The sequence below is a fragment of the Leptosomus discolor genome, chromosome 2, assembly GCF_034619465.1.
Source record: "Leptosomus discolor isolate bLepDis1 chromosome 2, bLepDis1.hap2, whole genome shotgun sequence".
NCBI lineage: Eukaryota > Metazoa > Chordata > Aves > Leptosomiformes > Leptosomidae > Leptosomus > Leptosomus discolor.
In genome coordinates this window covers 48,105,940-48,125,597 of record NC_141392.1, presented here as the reverse complement: position 1 = coordinate 48,125,597, position 19,658 = coordinate 48,105,940, and the positions used below count along the sequence as shown (strand labels likewise).

Sequence of the window (19,658 nt, the reverse complement as noted above, 5' to 3'; positions counted from 1 at the left end):
TTCCTCATGACTTATGTCTTCTAATAGGTTTTTCTCCATTAATACTGAGTTTTATTTTTTTTTTGATTCCTAAGGATAAAACATGCCTACGAGGAATAATTGGCCTGATTGCCCTTTCTGGCAATAATACACTGCAAATTCTCTGGATTTTCTCTGTCAATGTTTCTCTGGACTATTCTGTGATGAGTGAAGTGTAGGAGTGAAATAAGCTGTCTTTCTATCAAGGAAATCCTATTCCAACACAATGCTATTGCATGAGATGATACATTAATAATTTATATACCATTTTCCCCTTTTTTCTGTCCTTAAGGACTACATACTGTCCCAACCCTTTTTTTTGCCAGAAGGTGGAAATACCAATTAAACATATTTTATTAGCTTCAGTCCATGACAGTTTAATGCCAAGAAAGGTAAAGGAAAAAAATTAAGGCAAGCTGATTTTTGTTTTGCTAGGGTGGCTGGTTACACTTCAAGAATCAGCAAAGCTGTTATTTCATGGTGCAGCAATTTTTAGCTAACATCAGTGAAGTGATGCAGGTGGTGCCAACTGGCTGCGCTTTGGCACCAATCTCATTCAACAAATGGATTGAGAAGGAGTCATATGATGTCCACTTGGTTCAGATGACACCTACATATAGGTAGTCTTTCTATATTGACACAGTTTTACAGAAGAGATGAAGGGGAAAGAAAAAGGTTTCCACAGACTGAGCAAAATTGATCTGAAAATGTAGGACTAGGTCATCCCATGAGCACTGCGACATTCAGGGACCAGGGATGAATGCCTCAGGGTGAGCAAATGGCAGAAGCATACAGGTATGCAGTTGCTTATCCTCCGGCTCCAAGTGCCCAACAGGCAGCATTCAAAACATGGAGATAAGAAAGAATGGTATTTAGATGCTTGATATGAATTTTCTGGAGGAACTATTTTCTTGTTCCTTATGAACCATCCTCTTGCCAGAATATTAAACCTCAGCCTAACTTCAGTTTTTCTACTGAGGTCAGTGCTCTCAGAAGCTCATCACCTGAAGTGCATTATAAATGATTGTAGCTGAGGTAGTACCTTTACCAACTCAGTAATGACTGATTAGTTGTTAAATGGTGATTGAGCTCATTAAGTAAAGAGTACATATAAACAAGTAATTTCTGTGTAACCACTGGAAAGCCAGAACTCTGTACTGCAGTCTGAACAATGGCCGAAGAGTATGTATGTCCACATGCCCTCCTGGGTACCAGTTGGAGGGAGCAGTCCAGCACCCTCACAGGACGGTCCACAGCTCAGTTGCTAGAACACTGAACATTTTCTCTCCCAATCCCAACAAGTTTAATCCCATTTTGGTGAGAATGATGGGTGGTATAACAAAAAAAAAAATCCCAGCAGAGCGAGTAGTGGAAAGAAAGGAATGGACATGAGGAATGTGATTAAAAACCCCAGCCTGAAATTCGGGTCATTTTATTTTGATGCAATTGCATTTTCTTGTTTGCTTATGTTTGGCTGCTATTGATTTCAAAAGGTTCAGGTAACTTAAGGTCTTTGACTGGAGTTGTGTATTATTTGATGTATTTTGTTTATAAACTGTGTGCTGTAATTACGGGTTTTTTGGCCATGATATTTTGAAGTTAGTTAAGCCCTTTAACCCAGACTGCAATTGCATTTTCTCGGTCTTCTTGTTTGCTAATGTTCAACTTCTACTGATTTCAAAAGCTTCATATTACTTAAGGCTGCTTAAGGTCAAAACAGCCCACCCCAACCCCCTGATAAAAGGTAATCTGTGGCTCTCTTTTTCTGCATAGCATTTCACACTGTGACAAAGCTTGTGTGTGAGAGAGAGAAGAATGGAGAAATCCAGAAAAAAATTTATTAATGTCATAGATGAGGCAGTGGTTGCTGCTAAAAGAATGGATCGTGATGAACAGCTTTTTTCTTACAAAGGGATTCTCTACCCTACTACTTTTTGCAGTCCTGAAGTATTCAGAGCTATGGAGTCCTTTGAAGCCAGAAGTGATGATATCATTTTGGCAGGATACCCTAAATCTGGTGAATACAGTTTGTTTACTTCATAAGTAACATTATGTAATGGCAAATAAGTAAGTTTGTACTACATATATATATATATATATATATAAAATATCTATTAAATGATATAGAATATCATGTCTTATACTAAATAATAGTATTTAGAATTTTCGCAAAATTTAGTAGAACTGATTTTGGTCTCAAAAAGCACAACAATATTAATTATGAAGATTTTATATAGTGAATTTTTCAAGTAACTGAGGAAAAGACATCTTATTTTCTTTTCTATAGCATGTAAAAGTTTTTGCTTTTTTATAGTTAAATGCACAAATTAGAGAGAATTAAAATACCATTCTCACACCAGAGATAACTAGATGTGCTGATATTGCAGGATATGCTCTCACATTTGTATTTGTAAAGTTAATAGCTTTATATTTTTACACAGAATAGAGCTTTTGGTACCTTCACATGCCATGCTGCATATTCTTTAGTTTATTTCACATAGATGTCAAGAATATCTGAAATCCATAACTATTGGAGCATTATTTTTGTAACACTTGAAGTGGTCACACTGATCTTTGACTATTGGGAAGTCAAGTTGAGATCTTTGCTAGGGTTATGAGTTTACCCTACATCTTTGCTGCTTCTGCCTGAAAACACCCTATACTGGCTCATATCAGAGCTACAGGTTTGGATTAGATGTGTCTCATATCCGTTTTAATGTAGCTGTTTTTCTCCTCCAGCAACTGGATTCACAGTGTCTTACAGTAGATAGTCACAGTTGACAGGATTGTAAAGTTTTTGCTTTTTTATCATGTTCTCTGTTTGAAGAAATGCTATGTACCAGAATGAAGTTATTAAGACTGTAGTGACAAAGATGTGGGAATCCAGTGTCCAGAAGGCAGGAAATGGTAAACTAAAAATGGGAGTTTTCTACTGGTTCTTTTTTATGTTTTGAATAAAAATATAATGAATGTATATAGGAAATGTCTCTTTAGATAGTTTTAGCCTATTGGTAAAGAATATGAGCACATACAGCACAATTTTCAGATCTAGTTCTGCTTCTGTGTTGAAGTTCTGTGACCCGTCTTTCCTCCCAAGATAACCCTGTGCAGTATGTCAGAAAACTTATATAATATAATAGTTTTTTGAGGTATAGGTTTACCACCCCAATCCCCCATATATATCTCACAACAAAAAATTATTACATTAATGCATGTTTTCCTATTTGAATCTTTATTAGTTAATTGACAATATACAAGTTAATTGACAATATGCAAGTGAATTTATGATGTATTGAGCCATTTGAGTTGGATAAATGTATTCTTATAAAGAGCAAAGGTAGGACCCTGAGAGGCGATTGTCCAGATAGTCAGCTGTGATTGCATGACATGAAAAGAGATCAGGCAACTCACCTGGTAGTACTACCTACCTCTTGGCTTTCTTGGCAAATAATTTTCTGTTTGTTCTAAAGGTTTTACAAACAATTCTGTATTTTTCCCCTTTCAGGGACAAACTGGGTAGGTCAAATCTTAAGTGATCTGGTAGCCATATTTGAAGAGAAAACTCAGAATAAAGAAAGCAGTGTGAATGATGAATTTCCATACCTTGAAATTGGAGACACTGAGAAATATGAGGTGGGTACAGAATACGTATGAAAGTTGCCAAAATTTTGTGCTTCAAATACTGAATATATGGTGTGTGAAATAGTCCACTGTTTGACAAGAACTCTCCTACTTCTCTATATATGGCATCTGGTCAGGACGAATCTCATCAGCATTGATAAATTCTGAGGGATAAATTAACAGTTCAGATGGCTTGACAGGAGCATATACTCATTGGATATACAAGAATTGCAGAAATTCAACATAGTATGTTTTGTATTTAAGAGTTTCATGAAATGTCAAATACTGAAATCCTGACTTTTATCTCTCCTCCTCACCCCTTCTCTCTCTCCTTGAGATCCTTCAGCTTTCATGTACCCCCAGTTAGGGTTTGCATTTTACCTTTAGATTTGATCCCTTGTCTAACAGAACATATTAAATTCATTATCACTGAAGAGAATTAACAATGGATAATCTTTTTGCAGTCACTCATTTTCAGGGGCTTTTGAAGATTAGAGCTACTCAGAACAGTTCACTAGGATCTGCAGATAACACTCACAAAAAATAAGTACTTCTGTGAGCCAAAAACTGTTGATAAGTTTAGCAAGGAAATGAAAGAAGATTAGATTAAAAGAATACTAGTATTAACCGAACTGTCCACTTTCCTCCTTCCAATTATTAAAGCGAATGAACAAATTACCTTCTCCAAGACTTATGGTTACTCATCTCCGTCCTGAAAATCTTCCCAGTTCTATCTTCAAAAATAAATCCAAGGTGAGTGCTGATTTCAATGTCTTGAAAGCAAACACTCCAACAGATTATTTTAAAGCCAATTTAGTACTTTTCTGCCAATTTTCAGTATCACTGTTATACTTAACAGTTTAGCCTGGCCATTTCTACATGCCTGTTTAAGTACTACCATTCTTCTCATTTATTTTAGTTTGTCCTTATTGACACCTTTGTATCAGTCTCCACAAGCGAGATGGGGGTGTGGAACAAATCTTCCAGCAGTAAAATGTATTTTGACATGATTTCCTGTGGGAGATACTTTATAGTGCTGTCACAAATGAGGGCTTCAGTGTGTCAAGGTTCAGAGAGAATTTATGTTGTTGTAATTTCCCCCCCCTACCTAAATGATGAATGGTGCTTGTATCAAGCAAAACATATTTAGATTCTGCATAATTAATTTGATTAATCTGTAAAAGTTATTTCAATAATTATAGGCAATCTTCTTCACAAGGTACTGAAGCAAAGTGAAATACTTCACCTTCTGAATTTAGAATGAAATTGCTACTCCTGCAAGTAGTATACAAGAAATTAGAAATTCCCCAAACCGCATTTATAAAGTAGGTTATTGTTTTCTTTATACTATATAGTCTGTTATTTCTTTCTCTACAAACAAAATATATTAATTTTTTCTAGATATTGTTGCTGATTCGCAATCCAAAAGATGTAGCTACATCTTTTTACCATTTTTCCAATGCCTTCTCTCCTCTTCCCTCCTATGAGACCTGGGATGATTTCTTCGTAGCTTTCATGACGAAGAAAAGTATGGTATATTCTTCTGTCTGTGTCAATTATTCCACGGTTTGACTTTGTCTAAAAAACTTGTACTTCGTAAATCAGCTTCACTAGGATTTTTTGGTTTACAGTACAAAAGCAGAGATTAAAGACAGAAAGTTAGAATTTTGAACTAAAGTTTACAGCACTTGTCTTACTGCCTGAGGATAAATCCTTTACAAAACTGCACTTCCACAAACTGCTTTAAATTGCACAAACTAATATTTTCTTTGGAAGAAGCAGTTCCTCCTTATCTCTCTTGGATCCCTTTCACCCCTCCTCTCCAGTGTCTGTCATCTTCTGCCTATGTAGACGTCTGAACATCTACGAGCCAAATTGGACCAGGGGAATGATTTGGACTAAGTCTAGTGCATTAAAAAAGAGAGAAAATAATCCCACTAGTTTGAAATTGCATAAATTCTTCAGTTTGGAATATCACATAACCAGCAGAAGGGAGGGCTAAACAAGGTTTTAAACTAGATTAAGGGAGTCTGCAAGACGGTTTGAGTATTGAGAGCTTTTCAGTGGACTCACGTCCATCTTGAAATACTAACAAGTTTTACTGTATTGACTTACAAATTCTATTGTACGCCTGAGACATGTGCACATGTCAGAACAGTCTGGAGCAAAACCCGTAATTCCCACAGAAGTGTGTAAACTCTGGCACAGACATGATTAATAATGCCCATGGCTGAGGGATCAACAAGGAGTAAAAATTGGTTTATTTCATAAGGAGTCTGTCTAATCTTCATTTATACTTCATCTTAGGATTCTTTTGCTTTATTTAGTGCCCTGGGGATGCTACTTCGAATATATATCTTCATGGAACAAATATGCTGATGACGAAAATGTTATGCCAATAACTTACGAAGATCTAAAAGAGGTGAGGTTATTAATAGTCACAAATATTTTATGCTTCAAAGAGCATTTGTTCCTAAACTAATTAACCATTATATTCATGTAGTGTATTCAAACTGTGTGATGCTGTATGAGAAAGAGTCTTGTTTTAAGGGAAGGAAAGGTAAAATTCAAACTTAAAAGCCTTTTTAAAATTTTGTTTGTGAAATGATTCTTGTGTTCTCTTTAGCTCTGATATAAGCCCAGATCTCTATAAATAAAAATCCCTAGTTACTTTTTTGGGGGAGCTTTTATATATTCAACAGTGTAGATTTTGATCAACTGTAAATCATGTACAATCTTTTGTGATCTATAGGAATCACAGAATCACAGAATGTTAGGAGTTGAAAGGGACCTCGAACGATCATCTAGTCCAAACCCCCTGCCAGAGCAGGACCACCTAGAGTAGGTCAGACAGGAACACGAACAGGCGGGTTTTGAATGTCTCCAGAGAAGGAGACTCCACAGCCTCTCTGGGCAGCCTGTCCCAGCGCTCTGCCACCCTCACAGTGAAACAGTTTTCCCTTGTGTTAATGCGGAACCTCCTATGCTCCAGCTTGCACCCATTGTCCCTTGTCCTGTCATTGGACATCACCGAGAAGAGCCCAGCTCCATCCTCCTGACACTCGCCTTTTACGTAATGTTTATAAACATTAGTGAGGTCACCCCTCAGTCTCCTCTTCTCCAAGCTAAAGAGAGCCAGCTCCCTCAGCCTTTCATCAGAAGGGAGATGTTCCACCCCCTGAACCATCTTTGTGGCTCTGTGCTGGACTCTTTCAAGCAGTTCCCTGTCCTTCTTGAACTGAGGGGCCCACAACTGGACAAATATTCCAGAAGTGATCTCACCAGGGCAGAGTAGAGGGGGAGGAGAACTTCTCTCAACCTACTGACCACACCCCTTCTAACACACCCCAGGATGCCATTTGCCTTCTTGGTCATGAGGGCACATTGCTGGCTCATGGCCGTCCTGCTGCCCACTAGGACTCCCAGGTTCCTTTCTCCTACGCTACTCTCTAACAGCTCAGTCCCCAACCAATACTGATGCATGGGGTTGTTCTTTCCCAGATGCAAGACTCTACACTTGCCTTTTTTGTATTTCATTAAATTTCTCCTCGCCCAGCTCTCCAGCCTGTCCAGGTCTCTCTGAATGGCAGCACAGCCTTCTGGTGTGTCAGTCACTCCTCCCAGTTTTGTGCTATCAGCAAACTTGATGACACTGCCAGCTCATATCTTCTCTGAAATAATTATGAAGAAAAGAAACACTGTGTACTGCTCCAGTCCTACTGAACTCTATGAATATTCTATATATGTAGCCAGCAAAGAGATGTAGGGAAGTGTGAACACCTTGGAAAACAGTGTAATTTGTTTGAATGTCATATGGTATGTTACATTCATCTTTTCAGAATCCAGTCCTGTGTGTGAAAAACATAGCTGCTTTCTTTGGGATTTCCCTGACTGAGAAAGAGCTTCAGGGTGTGGTAGAGAGGAGCAGCTTCCAATCAATGAAGAAGAACTCACAGAAGACACATGGGTCATTTGGCAATATTTTTTTTCGCAAAGGTAGGAAGCTCCAAGAGGTCCAGAGTTAGAAATGTCACACTCTCAAGAACTTGGGCGGCCCATCCTTTGCTTCTTTTTTGCACAGATAATAGCATTACGGATTAATATCAAGCAGGTTATCATTGTTATGCTTGAGAAGACTAGTCAAGGAGCACTGGTGAGGAAAAGACCCAGCAAGGCTCTGGCAGCAGGCTGCAGGCAGCGCAGGAGAAGCAGAGCAAATTTGAGAGGCCCACAGACGACTGGCACGAAGGAAGAACTGTCATGTGTCTGAACTCCTCTCTGTCTCTGTGCCAAGATCACTGGTTCTTCAGCCATTAGAAGCTTACCTGAGCATGCATAATAACTGGGCCAAACTCAGCCTGAGTGGCATGATCACACTTTTTAGGAGAGTGTAGGATCTCCTGAAAGGGCCACTGCCAACGCGCTGTTCATACTCATAGGGTAGAAGTAAGCCAAGCATGCAAGAACCAGGTACATAGAGAAGGGGCAACAAAAGGGAACTACTTGGGAACTACTTTTGCACTGTAGTGTAGGGGACAGATACGAGAGGGCCAACCTGGCTGTGAGAACCTACTTCTGCATTTTATGTTAAAGAAGTTGCTGGATAAAAACTCAAGCTGCTAGGGGAGCAGAAACCCAGCTTTGCCTCCTGCCAAAGTATTCTTAATCAAGCCTTCACTGTCTTTCACCTTGTTGGTCATAACTGACTGGAGTAGAAAGCTGCAGGGAAACAGGACTTTAGGCTTCCTTTTTGGGCTCAGACACCTGAAGAGGTGTATATCCTTTTGCATTATATCAGTTTCACAGATCTGTAGCTCTACTCGCTTCACAAAATTATATTTGTGCAAAAATGAGTGAAGTTTTATCTTGAAAAATGGATCAACTCTGTTTAGTGTGGAGCAAGAATGACAGATCTATAGAAAAAAAATAATAAAATGTCTTGTTTTTCAAGAATTTCTTTGCTTTTTTGAAGGTGGTATAAGTGACTGGAAGAGTCTTTTCAGTGAAGATCATAATGAGAGAATGGACAAAGCATTTGAAGAACGTATAGGAGGAACTAAACTGGGAACTAAATTAAAGTATGAAGTGTACTGTAAAGCCTGAAGAGTAATGAAATGCGGTTAGAGTAAGAGCTTTCGAATGCACTCTCAGATCACCTGAATGCTATATACTAAAAAAAATAGATCAACTGATCCACACACCTTAGAATTACTGTAATAATCACATTGCAGTGGCCTTTACAGTGACAATGATAAATAGTGGTCTTTTGCTTTAAAGGTGAGATCCTCAGTTTGCTTTGGCTACACTCATTTCCTCAATAAGATGGCAAGTAATCATATTCAGATAAACTTAACAGCCCTGTTTCAGTAGCTGTCACCTGGAAGGAAATGCCCCTTTTCTCTCTCTAGCCAAACTCAGTCTTTCTAGACAATTTATAATTTATAGAATTTTTTTTTTTTTTAATCATCATTTAAATCAGGCAACATCTTCACAGGAGAGATCACTAGCAAAAATACAGACCTGACAGAACTTTAATTAATGATAAAGGATATCTTTCCCATGACTTCAGCACAAACTGGATCAAAGCTAGAGGGAGAAGAATGAAGGGGAATGGGGAACAGCTTTCTTAGGGATTTTAATCTCTCTGAATGCAGTATTTCAAGATGGATTTCAGATTATGGGCTGGTGCTAACAGGCAAGATCCACTCAGAGGCACTGCTTTTATATAATCATAGAACAGCCCAGGTTGGAAGGGACCTCGAAATACCACCTCGTCCAGCCTTTAATGGGAATGGGGGCCTAGATGAGATTGTTGCATCCTGAGAACCTCCAGTGATGAGGACTCTACCACATCCTTGGGGAGGTTGATCCAGTGAATGATTGTTCTCACTATAAAGAATTTATTTCTTATATTGAGATGAAACCTCTCTTGGTGCAGCTTGTACCTGTTGCCCGTTGTCTTTTCCATGTGGCGCCTTGTGAACGGAGAGCCTCCATCCTCTTTGTAGCTGCCATTTAAGTACTGGAATACTGCCCTCCAGAAGCCTAAGGCAGCAGTGCTACTGAACCCCCTCCTTACTTGTCCAAGAACCGAAAATTCTATCATTATGTATAACCATGAATAATTGTCTCTTCATATCCTAAAAATACCAAATAGTTTCCTTTTTAATATCATATAAATCTGTACTTGCTCCACTGAAGACCATATTGCTACCTGTATAAAGGTTAGTAAAAAGCAAATTCATGAAGTTAATGTCTTTTTCTTGTGTTTGAAGAGAGTCCTTAATCTATTCACCTACGTGCCACTTCTAAGAACTGCTTTTAAGTTTTCCATGCTCTGGCCATAAAAGAGGAAAAGAAAATGTAGTGAATACAGAAGATGATGTTTTCCACTATTAATGCTAGCGGAGCTCTTGTACCACAAAACTACAGTAGTACTTTCTCTGTTCATTCTTGATTTACATATATGCTTTAACTTAAATTAATACTTAAATGCTGAAATAGATTAATTCCTGTAACTGGAAATTCTCTGAAACTGAAGATGCCAAAATTCACTGAAACTGACTCTATTGAGAAAATGGGGTTGCCAAGGGTGATGGTGCAAGACATTACGATACTCAGATATTTTGTACTGGTGTTGGTATTTGGCACTGTGGACCCAGCATTTCAGACCTGTCCGGGGACCAACTTCAGCGATCTGTTCTGGAAAAATAGCAAAATAAGGTTAAGTATAGTTGAGTTAAAAACAGGAAAAAACCCCACACCCAGTTTATAGATCCGTGACCTAAGCAGATAAGAAGTAAAAATAAAAGATACACAAGGAAAGAATAAAGTATTCAATGACTTTTTGCTTCATTCTTCTAAAGCTGGTTAATTCTGCCTGGACATGTAGAAATGCAGAGTTTGCAAAGAAGTAGAAATGCTAGAAATAATACTTAAAATGTTTAGAAAATATGAATGGATTCAAAAGCACAGCATCTGAAAGTCCTGATGCAAGCCGTCTTTGAACAACTAGAAATTATCTGTAAGAATCCAGAAAGGTACTAGATGCCTGGAGGAGGACATACATAGTAGTCATGTTTAAAAATTTGAGAAAGAAGAATCAAAATAGGGCAGTCACCTTAACTTGATACCTAGAAATATACTAGCAAAAATGACCAAACAATCAACCGTGAAGGACAATAGTAAGGTGGTAAGTATAAGGTGTTTGTGTTCCTTCTTTAAGACACACCTTACTTCTTCTCTTGAATAAGCCATAGACAGAAGATACAATAGATGACAGCGTCAGAGAGATTCTGAGATTATATGACAAAAGAGACAATCTAGTTCAACAAATTTATGGCTTCATATGTGGAGATGGCAACTTACAAATGTGCTTATACAAATGAAATTAAAGTACTGAAAGTAGACTTGTGTTCCTAGAAATTCATGTAACAGTGACAAAAGGCATCCAGAAGCAGGGTCATCAGTAGTAATACTTTCAGGAATATCCAGTTGTTTACATGGCTATTATGAACTTGGTGGTATAGTGTGCTAATGGTCAAACTGCATATACTGGATGACAGCAAGATTGGGAGGACGATTGAAGCAATATCCTCTAGTGGTGGGTCCTGGTCACATTCAACATTGTTCTTAATACTAGTGGACAGACCAATACGTGTGCATATATGATTGACTTTTAAGTCTGGGGATCAGAACAGAGGGCTGAAAGTACTGGGGAAAATGGGAAAACAATTCAGAAAATCATAACAAATTGAGAAGAAGGTTGACAAACATGAAGTTCAGTAAAGGTAAGTGTAAAATGTTACATTTAGAAAAGAGAAACCGAAGGCAGAGGTACTTAATGGGGACAAACCAATCAAGCAGCAGTTGGCATGAAAAGACCTGAGGAATCACATTCATCAAGAGCTAACATGGTGAAAATGCTGGGGAAAAAAAGGGCCAAAGCTTATTCTGGTCTACAATAACAGAAGGATCATACCTAAGACAAAGGCAATAATTTTTACAGCCTGTGGTTGCAGGTCAGTCTAAACTGGAGAATGCTGCTTAGGGAGTCTGCAGAGAAATTTAAGGAAGCATCTGGCAGGGAGGAGATAAGCACACTTGAAACTTTAGCAGTACAGGGGGAGGACTAGAAAGTCACATCAAGTCCCTTCCAGATTTATACTTGTAGGTATCTTGGAACACAGCAGACCAGCTTTCCACTTTCGTACCGATCCCCTGTCTGTGTTAATTCTTCTTACGTTAATTAAATTGTCACCAAACACTCCAGTTTATGAAACAGGCAAGAGTCTAGCAAGTCTGACTTCCTTATGTGATATTTTTTTTTCTCCAATTAAGTTTTAGACTTCCATTCTGCATTCTCACTGGCTGGATCCTATTGCAATTTCATGACAGCTTTTGGGTTTTCAGACACCCGTATTGCACAAGAGCCCCCATATGCAGTGAGGCTTTCCAGGTACACTGGGCTTTGAGAAGTAAATGTGAGTAGCGCATTTACTTTAGTTAAGAAGGGGAAGTTGTTGATCTTCAAAAACTGTTATGCTTGCAGCATTTTTGGATGGGAGATTGTGTAGGTAGTTGTTATTGAGTCTGAGAACAACCTCTGCAAAGCCTGGGTGCTACACTGCTCACAAGGGAAACACAAGCTCTATCAGTAATTCTCAGACAATAATACTACATCACCACTACTCTGTTGAACTAATTAGATTAAAACTAGTTGGAGAACACCTAAAGTAAAATAAACAGTAGACATGTTGGAAAATGGAAATCTGATGGAAAACCATACCATGACCTGTTTCTGAAGTTTGTCCTCTCCTATGTTACCCTAGGACTATGGGTTCAGTCTCTTTCTGCCCTTATGATCTCATCCTGAACGACAGAGCGATTCAGAGCAATAACAACTCACACGCTTTTGCTCCATTACAGATATTCTGTGGGCCCTTGCATTCAGTGGGGTAAGGAGGTGGGAGAGGGGAGAATGGAACAGGCAAGCTGCCATGTCAGAAAATTAATGTGGGAAAGAAGACTTGATGGATGAGTAACATTTTGAGGGGGTGAAAAGTAAGCAGAGGTGAAGGCAGTGAGTGAAAGAATCAATTTAGAAAAACTTGGGAATCTCTTTTCAAGGTAAGACATAGCTGACTGACAAAATAGCAGTAGTTTTCAAACTTTATCATTGCTAGATCTTTACCAATTGTCCAAAAAAAATAAAGTATCTCTCTTTCTGGTCTAGTCTTTTTTGTTACTTATGATTCCTGAAATAATATATTTCCGCTGAAAAGGATGCTTACATAGAAGAAACCAGAAAAATTATACTAACCCATCTCCCACCTCATGCCCGTTTTCCAAAACAAGGGTAAAGATGAATCTTCTCTGTGCTGTACTGCAAATGCTCTTGCTAACAGGATTTCCATCCAAGGAAGATTTTCGTGTAGATGAATTGAACAACTCAGAGTGTTTCCTGGGGACCATGTGAGCTGTGCCACCATCGTACAGCCTGCCTGCGGCAGTGGGCCAGGTGGCTGTGACAGCATCAAGGGCCCTGCTCATAAGCAGAGATCAGGGTCCAAGGGTAAAAGGACCGGGAGGCACCCGTGTGCCCAGTGGCTCAGGTGACAGGTTCTTAGATTTCCTGTTGAGGTGTTCTAGTGATCTGGCTCCCTCAGGATTCAGGCAGCTGGCTGTGGAGGCAGGAAGAAAAATACTAATTTCTTGATGCTTTTACTCTTTAGTGCTGGCAAATGGGAGGATATTTTCCTTTGCAACTCAGTAAATATATGGACAGAAAACTGAAAACAATAACAAAGCTTGCAGAAGGCATAATATATGAATGATGTCTCCAGTTTTTATGAGTAAAACAGCACTGTTAGAGAAAATATTTCCAATAGAATGGTCTATTTTGATGGTTCTGCATTTTGGGAGACCAGAAAAACAACTTTAAATGATTCTTTGTAGGTAACTGTAAGCAATCTTCCAGGTCTCACAGTTGTTGCTCAAGGCTTTGTCCAGAGGCGTTTTAAAACTTCGAGGGAGGAGATTCACCACCCACTGGAAATAATAGCACTGTGCGCACTGTGCGTGCTTTCTTTCCTAATTAATAAAGGACATCTCTACTTATCTAACTTTGTGTAGATAAGTTTTTCTTACCACTGCAGGTTTGCAACAGTATCAGAGCTTCTCATGAAAGACTCTGTGTCACTATTTTCAGTCTCCAGACCTGTAATTTCAAAAGGATTTTACAGAGCACAGAGTTAATCAATGACTTGTGCCTTTGCTCCTGAGTGAACGCCCTATCTGATTTGCTAGTGTGTTGCATAAAGCTTTTCTGCATTGCAGAAAGACAGAGTGTATCTGTTTGTTTGAAAAGAGGGATACAAACATGAGCAGAAATAGTGAAAGAGCCATTGAAATAATGGAAAATTGTTTTTCACAGAGTGAAACGATTCCCCCAGAAGGTATGCTTTTTTCTTACAGAGGTATTTTATACCCTGCTACAGTTAGCAGCCCAGAAACTTTGGAAGCTCTGAAATCCTTTGAAACCAGGAGTGATGACGTGATTCTGGCAGGCTACCCTAAAACAGGTGAGTGTTTTTTTCTTGATAAGTAGTCAAGTACACATTACTGCGATCCAGAAGTTTGTGCCACCATTTAATACAGCAATAATACCTAAGAAAAGCTTGCGGTGACACCAGACTTCATAGGAACATAAATTTAAGTTATAAGGCATCTCTGGAGGTCAAGTAATACAACCTCCTGCTCAAAGCAGGGGAAAGACCTAACCTTCAAAGTCAGGTTTGGTTGCTCAAGGCTTTGTCCAGAGGAGTTTTAAAACTTCAAGGGAGGAGATTCACCACCCACTGGAAGTCTATTGCAGTGTTTTCCCACTATAGTGTTTTTTTTGGGGGGGGTGTATTGTTTTGTTTGTTTGTTTTACTTCTATGCAGTCAGACTGTGCAGGGCTCCATCACACATAATGGTTACTTGGGAAGACAAACACCATCACTCCCAACATTCCCCCTTCCTTCTTCTTCCCCCAGCTTTTATTGCTGAGCATGACATCATATGGTGTGGAATGTCCCTTTGGTTAGATGGGGTCAGCTATCCCAGCTGTGTCCCCTCCCAACTTCTCATGCACCCCCAGCCTGCTCTCTGGTGGGGTGGGGTGAGAAGCAGAAAGAGGCCTTGACTCTGTGTAAGCGCTGCTCAGCAATAATGAAAACACCCCTGTGTTATCAACGCCGTTTCCAGCACAAATCCAAAACACAGCCCCATACCAGCTACTATGAGGAAAATTAACTCTGTCCCAGACAAAACCAGCACATCCACCTGTTGACAGCCTAAAGTACAAAGTGTCAATTAGTTTGACAGGATATCCCGTCAACCAGGTTGGCATGAAAAAGTGCAGTCAAATGGATGTGCTACTGGTGTCTTTATTCTTTCAGGAACCAACTGGCTTGACCAAATGGTGAGGGAGTTGGAATCAACAGATGCCAAATATACAGAAGAAGAACTGAAAGAGAGAATAAATGCTGAAAAGAAGCTAGAGGCATTTCCACGTCTAGAATTTGGAGATCCTGGGATATATGAGGTTGGCAGGAACTCAAAATATTGGCACTGCTCTTCTTACAGGTAGAAACAGCTGAAAGGTGATGGCTGATCTCAGAGGTAATGGAGAGCCTAGAGCCTTAACAACAGCTATGGTCTGCATAAGTAGCATGTGCTGTTGCCCTTGGTGGCTCAATGCAAAAGCCTCAGAGCACAGACAGTGCTGAGAAGCCATAGGGGGCTCCAGCCCTGCACCCCATGGGTTTGATCTGTAAGAGCTTTCTCTTGGAAATCCTGTCCTCAAGTCTGTCTCATGTGAAATGGTGCTCTGTGGCAGAGGCTCCAGAAGCCTTAACAACTAGTGTGCCCCTGTGGGTTTTGCACGTGATAACATCCTTCTTCTATGGCCTCAGCTTTTCTTATTACCCATAATTTCTGAAAAGGCACATGTGACTCAATAAGCTACTTCTGTCCTGTCACATTTCTTCCCACTTGCTTTAAAGAGGATGAAGAAACTGCCGTCCAGAAGAATTATAGTAACCCATCTGCCACCACATCTCCTGCCCTCATCCATTCTCCAAAGCAAGGCTAAGGTGAGTCTTCTCTTTGCAGCACACTGCAAAAGCTTTTCCATCCCAAATTAGCTTTCCTCTGTCTGTATGAGATGTGTTTTCTGCACTGGTTAGTGGACAAGTAATTTTGCAGGTGACACCAAGTTGGGTGGGAGTGTTGATCTGCTCAAGGGTAGGAAGGCTCTGCAGAGGGATCTGCACAGGCTGGATCGATGGGCTGAGGCCAATTGTATGAGGTTTAAAAGGCCAAGTACCAGGTCCTGCACTTGGGTCACAACAACTCTATGCAGCGCTACAGGCTTGGGGATGAGTGGCTGGAAATCTGCCCGGCAGAAAAGCACCTGGGGGTGCTGGTTGAAACCCAGCTGAACATGAGCTGGCAGTGTGCCCAGGTGGACAAGAAGGCAAAGAGCATCCTGGCCTGTATCAGAAATAGTGTGGCCAGCAGGAGTAGGGAGGTGACTGTGCCCCTGTACTCGGGCTGTGAGGCTGCAATTCAAATACTGCGTGCAGTTTTGGGCCCCTCACTGCAAGACAGACATTGAGGTGCTGGAGTGCATCCAAAGAGGAGCAATGAAGTTGGTGAAGACAAGCTAGAAAACAAGTCTTATGAAGAGCAGCTGGGGGAACTGGGGTTGTTTAGCCTGGAGAAAAGGAGGCTGAGGGGAGACCTTATTGCTTTCTACAGCTACCTGAAACGAGGTTGTAGTGAGGTGGATGTTGGTCTCTTCTCCCACGTAACTAGTGATAGGACAAGAGGAAATGGCCTCAAGTTGCACCAGGGGAGGTTTAAGTTGAATATTAGAAAAAATATCTTCACTGAAAGCATTATCAAGCATTGGAACAGGCTGCCCAGGGAAGTGCTGGAGTCATCATCCCTGGAGGTATTTAAAAGATGTGTAGGTTTAGTGGTGGACTTGGCAGTGTTAGATTTATGGTTGGACTTGATGATCTTCAAGTTCTTTTCCAACCTAAATGATTCTATGATTCTATGTGATGTGTTGAGAAGACGACGTTTTGGTCAGTCGCCAATTAGAACCAAATTATGTGTTTTCTTCCTCTAGATCCTTGTGCTAGTTCGGAACCCCAAAGACACAGCTGTCTCCTATTACCACTTCTACAACAACATGCCAGTGCTGCCATCCTTTGCCTCCTGGGATGAGTACTTTGCAGCCTTCATGAATGGGAAAGGTACTTTGCCCTGCATCCTCTGGCATTCCTCCTTACATGAGGGTTATACACAGGACCTTGTGTGTGGGAATCCTACTCCAACATACCTTACCAAGGCACTCCCAGGACAGGCAGATAGGTCGATGTTACAGAGGAAACAGGGAGTACCAGAGAATCAGAGTTTCTTTTGTCTCTAACTCGAAACAGAGAGATCATGAGAAAGCTTTAGCCTGACTTTTCATTTCCTGCTTCTGGTTCAGCTGGGGGATCCTGCATGGACCTCAGCCAAAAGAACAGACATATTGAGCTGGTCACCACTTCACCATCCTGGTGCCATGCTTAGAGAGCTGTCTAGGCTGAGTGCTCTGATTTGATAAGGGTCTGTTTTGGGGAATATTCTACACAGCTATGTCTATTCTTTGTCTGCAGTGGCCTGGGGATCCTACATTGATCACTTAGTGGAATGGAACAAATACATCGACCATGAGAAGATCATGATGATAAGCTATGAGGAACTCAAAGAGGTGTGGCATCTCACCCAGCTCTTCCTTGATGATGCACTGTGCACGCCTCCTGATATGTATGGCTATGGGGAAGAAGAAATTCTTGGGTCAAGCCTGTCTGCACCTTTAGGAGGGTGTGCCTTTCTGAGTTACTCTTTTATGTTTGGGGGAGACCCATGGGGGTTAGGAGGAGGATAGCCTTGCCTGTTCATGGAAGGAGTCCTATCTGGCACAGGTACAATTCCTTTTGGGAGAGACAAAAAGGCTTTACAGATGAGGTCACCATGTGTGGGTTCTCTCTCAGAGCTCTTAGAATTCCTGGTGACACTGTTGGGGACAGCCTCCTCTGCTGGGCTTCCCACTGGGAGCTGGCTCCAAGCCACAGCCACGGTGTCAAGTCTTTTGGGTTTACCTCTGTGCTGTGTTTCTTTGGCCAGGACCAGGTATTGGGAATGAAAAGGATTGCTGCCTTCTTTGGATTCTCCCTGTGTGAGGAAGATTTCCACAGAATTGCAGAGAAGACTGGTTTCCAAGCTATGAAAGAGAAATCCAACGAAACCCATGGAAGGTTTGGACAGATCCTCTTCCGGAAGGGTAAGTCTCTGCAAATGGAGGCTCTGCTTTCTAACTTTAGTAGGAGTTTTGAGTAGGTTTCCTCACTTAGCCATGAACTCACTGGGCTGGATAGGAAGGACAAGTGTGGGTGAGTTTTCACCTGTGGCATCCTGTGCAAGCTTCTACCATTGACGGGACTTGGGAACTCTTTGTCAGAAACGTACCAGAGTACCAAGCTTAAGGGCCTCAGCCATTGCTTCTATATGTTGCTGTATTTTCCTGTGGCAGCTCCGGTTATTTAGGCAAGTGAGGTGTGAAGGTAGGGGCCAACATTGGTGTAGGTTATGCCAACAATTTTGCACCAAGTCTGCTTGGGCTGGATGGTTACTCTTCTCTACAGAGGGATTGTGGTGTGGCCATTGCCTAGTGGTCAGGTGATGAGGCTGATCCTGGATCCTGGATCTAGGCTGCATGTGTCACTTCATGGAAGTCCCCTTTGGAAGGGGGTGTGCTAATGGGACAAGAGTCTCTTGAACCTCAAGGGAAGTCATTGCTCGTTGCTCTGCTGGCCTCACAGGTATCTTCTTGTTACATACTCAGTGAGAGCTGAGGGATAGTCTCAATATGGTTCCTCTTAAGGGACATGCCAGTGGTGGCCTTGGAGACAGTCCCTCACATGCCTGGGGTCAGGGCCAGAGCTCAGGGCAGCCCACCTGCTTCCCATCGCATCAAGAGTCTTTCATTTCTGACTACCATGGGCATGGGATTGCTTTAATCCCTTTCCTTCACTACTCCTTGGAGGAAGAAGGATTTAATTGCTTTCCTCTACACCTATCCCACTACCTCAAATAAATTCCCCCTTCAGAGGGAGGTATTCACGAATGAGCTTTCTCTTGCGAAGTTCTCCTTTCTTCTGTGAAAAAATTTCATGAAATCACCTTGGAAACCCCCTCTGGGGAGGGAAGGCATGTAGGCAGCCCACTAGCAATGCTCCCTGTGGCCTGGCTGCAGTTTACTACTTATCTTTGCTACCTTGCCTTTCCCAGGCAATCAGACCTCTCAGGGGCATAAATCAAATTCTACTTGCTTCATGTGGGCAATGATTCTGCCCCGTTGCTGCCTAAGTATTATTCTCTCTCGGGTTTTGGTACTTCTTATTGTACACAGGGGCTGTTGGGAACTGGAGAGACCTTTTCTCTCAAGCTCAGAATGAAGAAATGGACCAAAAATTTGAAGACTGCCTAGGAGGAACAAAGCTGGCAGCAAAGATGAAATATGATGTGTACTGCAAGGCCTGAAAATAAGCAGATGAGCAGTGTGACAACAAGTCATGCTCCAAAGATGATTGTCCAAAGCCGACAGTCCCCATCTTTCCTCCACATGAGAAAAGATCGAAACCACCCAGAAATCTCCTGACACCTCCAAGCATTCAGGTGGCAGTTCTTAGGCATGTGCTGGGTCTAGGGTATGTGCTTTCCTTGGTGAAACCAAATAAAATATGTGCATACCTCGAGTGAGTGCCTGGCATTATTCCAGGAGGGATACAGTGCACAGGCATCATAGTACCAGTGTGGTGGTATCCCTGTGGCTGCTTCATGGCCTGAGATGGTGAATGAGGTCCCTGCAGGGCCCAGTGGTGAGGTAGAGGGACAAACGGAGGGCCTCTCCTCCT

At 41.2% G+C, this 19,658-nt stretch overlaps 2 protein-coding genes across 2 annotated transcripts; both read left to right on the top strand.

The window, feature by feature from the left end:
- The first annotated feature begins 1,833 nt into the window (after nt 1-1,833).
- Nucleotides 1,834-8,742, top strand: LOC104342709 (sulfotransferase 6B1). Its single transcript, XM_009946389.2, has 7 exons — nt 1,834-2,035; nt 3,524-3,651; nt 4,303-4,392; nt 5,041-5,167; nt 5,967-6,061; nt 7,479-7,635; nt 8,612-8,742. Exons 1-7 carry the CDS (start codon nt 1,834-1,836, stop codon nt 8,740-8,742), a joined length of 930 nt encoding a protein of 309 aa, XP_009944691.2.
- Nucleotides 8,743-14,020: 5,278 nt separating this feature from the next.
- Nucleotides 14,021-19,284, top strand: LOC104342710 (sulfotransferase 6B1). The gene is made up of 7 exons (XM_009946391.2): nt 14,021-14,222; nt 15,084-15,229; nt 15,690-15,779; nt 16,823-16,949; nt 17,358-17,452; nt 17,869-18,025; nt 19,154-19,284. Exons 1-7 carry the CDS (start codon nt 14,021-14,023, stop codon nt 19,282-19,284), a joined length of 948 nt encoding a protein of 315 aa, XP_009944693.1.
- Nucleotides 19,285-19,658: the final 374 nt, after the last annotated feature.

Bases quoted from the DNA above. Each gene is read 5' to 3' on its own strand.
- LOC104342709 (XM_009946389.2), top strand. From the start codon at position 1,834: ATGGAGAAATCCAGAAAAAAATTTATTAATGTCATAGATGAGGCAGTG. The intron at 3,652-4,302 runs GTGGGTACAGAA...CAATTATTAAAG, and splicing joins GAGACACTGAGAAATATGAG to CGAATGAACAAATTACCTTC. The intron at 7,636-8,611 runs GTAGGAAGCTCC...GCTTTTTTGAAG, and splicing joins CAATATTTTTTTTCGCAAAG to GTGGTATAAGTGACTGGAAG.
- LOC104342710 (XM_009946391.2), top strand. From the start codon at position 14,021: ATGAGCAGAAATAGTGAAAGAGCCATTGAAATAATGGAAAATTGTTTT. The intron at 15,780-16,822 runs GTGAGTCTTCTC...TTCTTCCTCTAG, and splicing joins TTCTCCAAAGCAAGGCTAAG to ATCCTTGTGCTAGTTCGGAA. The intron at 18,026-19,153 runs GTAAGTCTCTGC...TATTGTACACAG, and splicing joins ACAGATCCTCTTCCGGAAGG to GGGCTGTTGGGAACTGGAGA.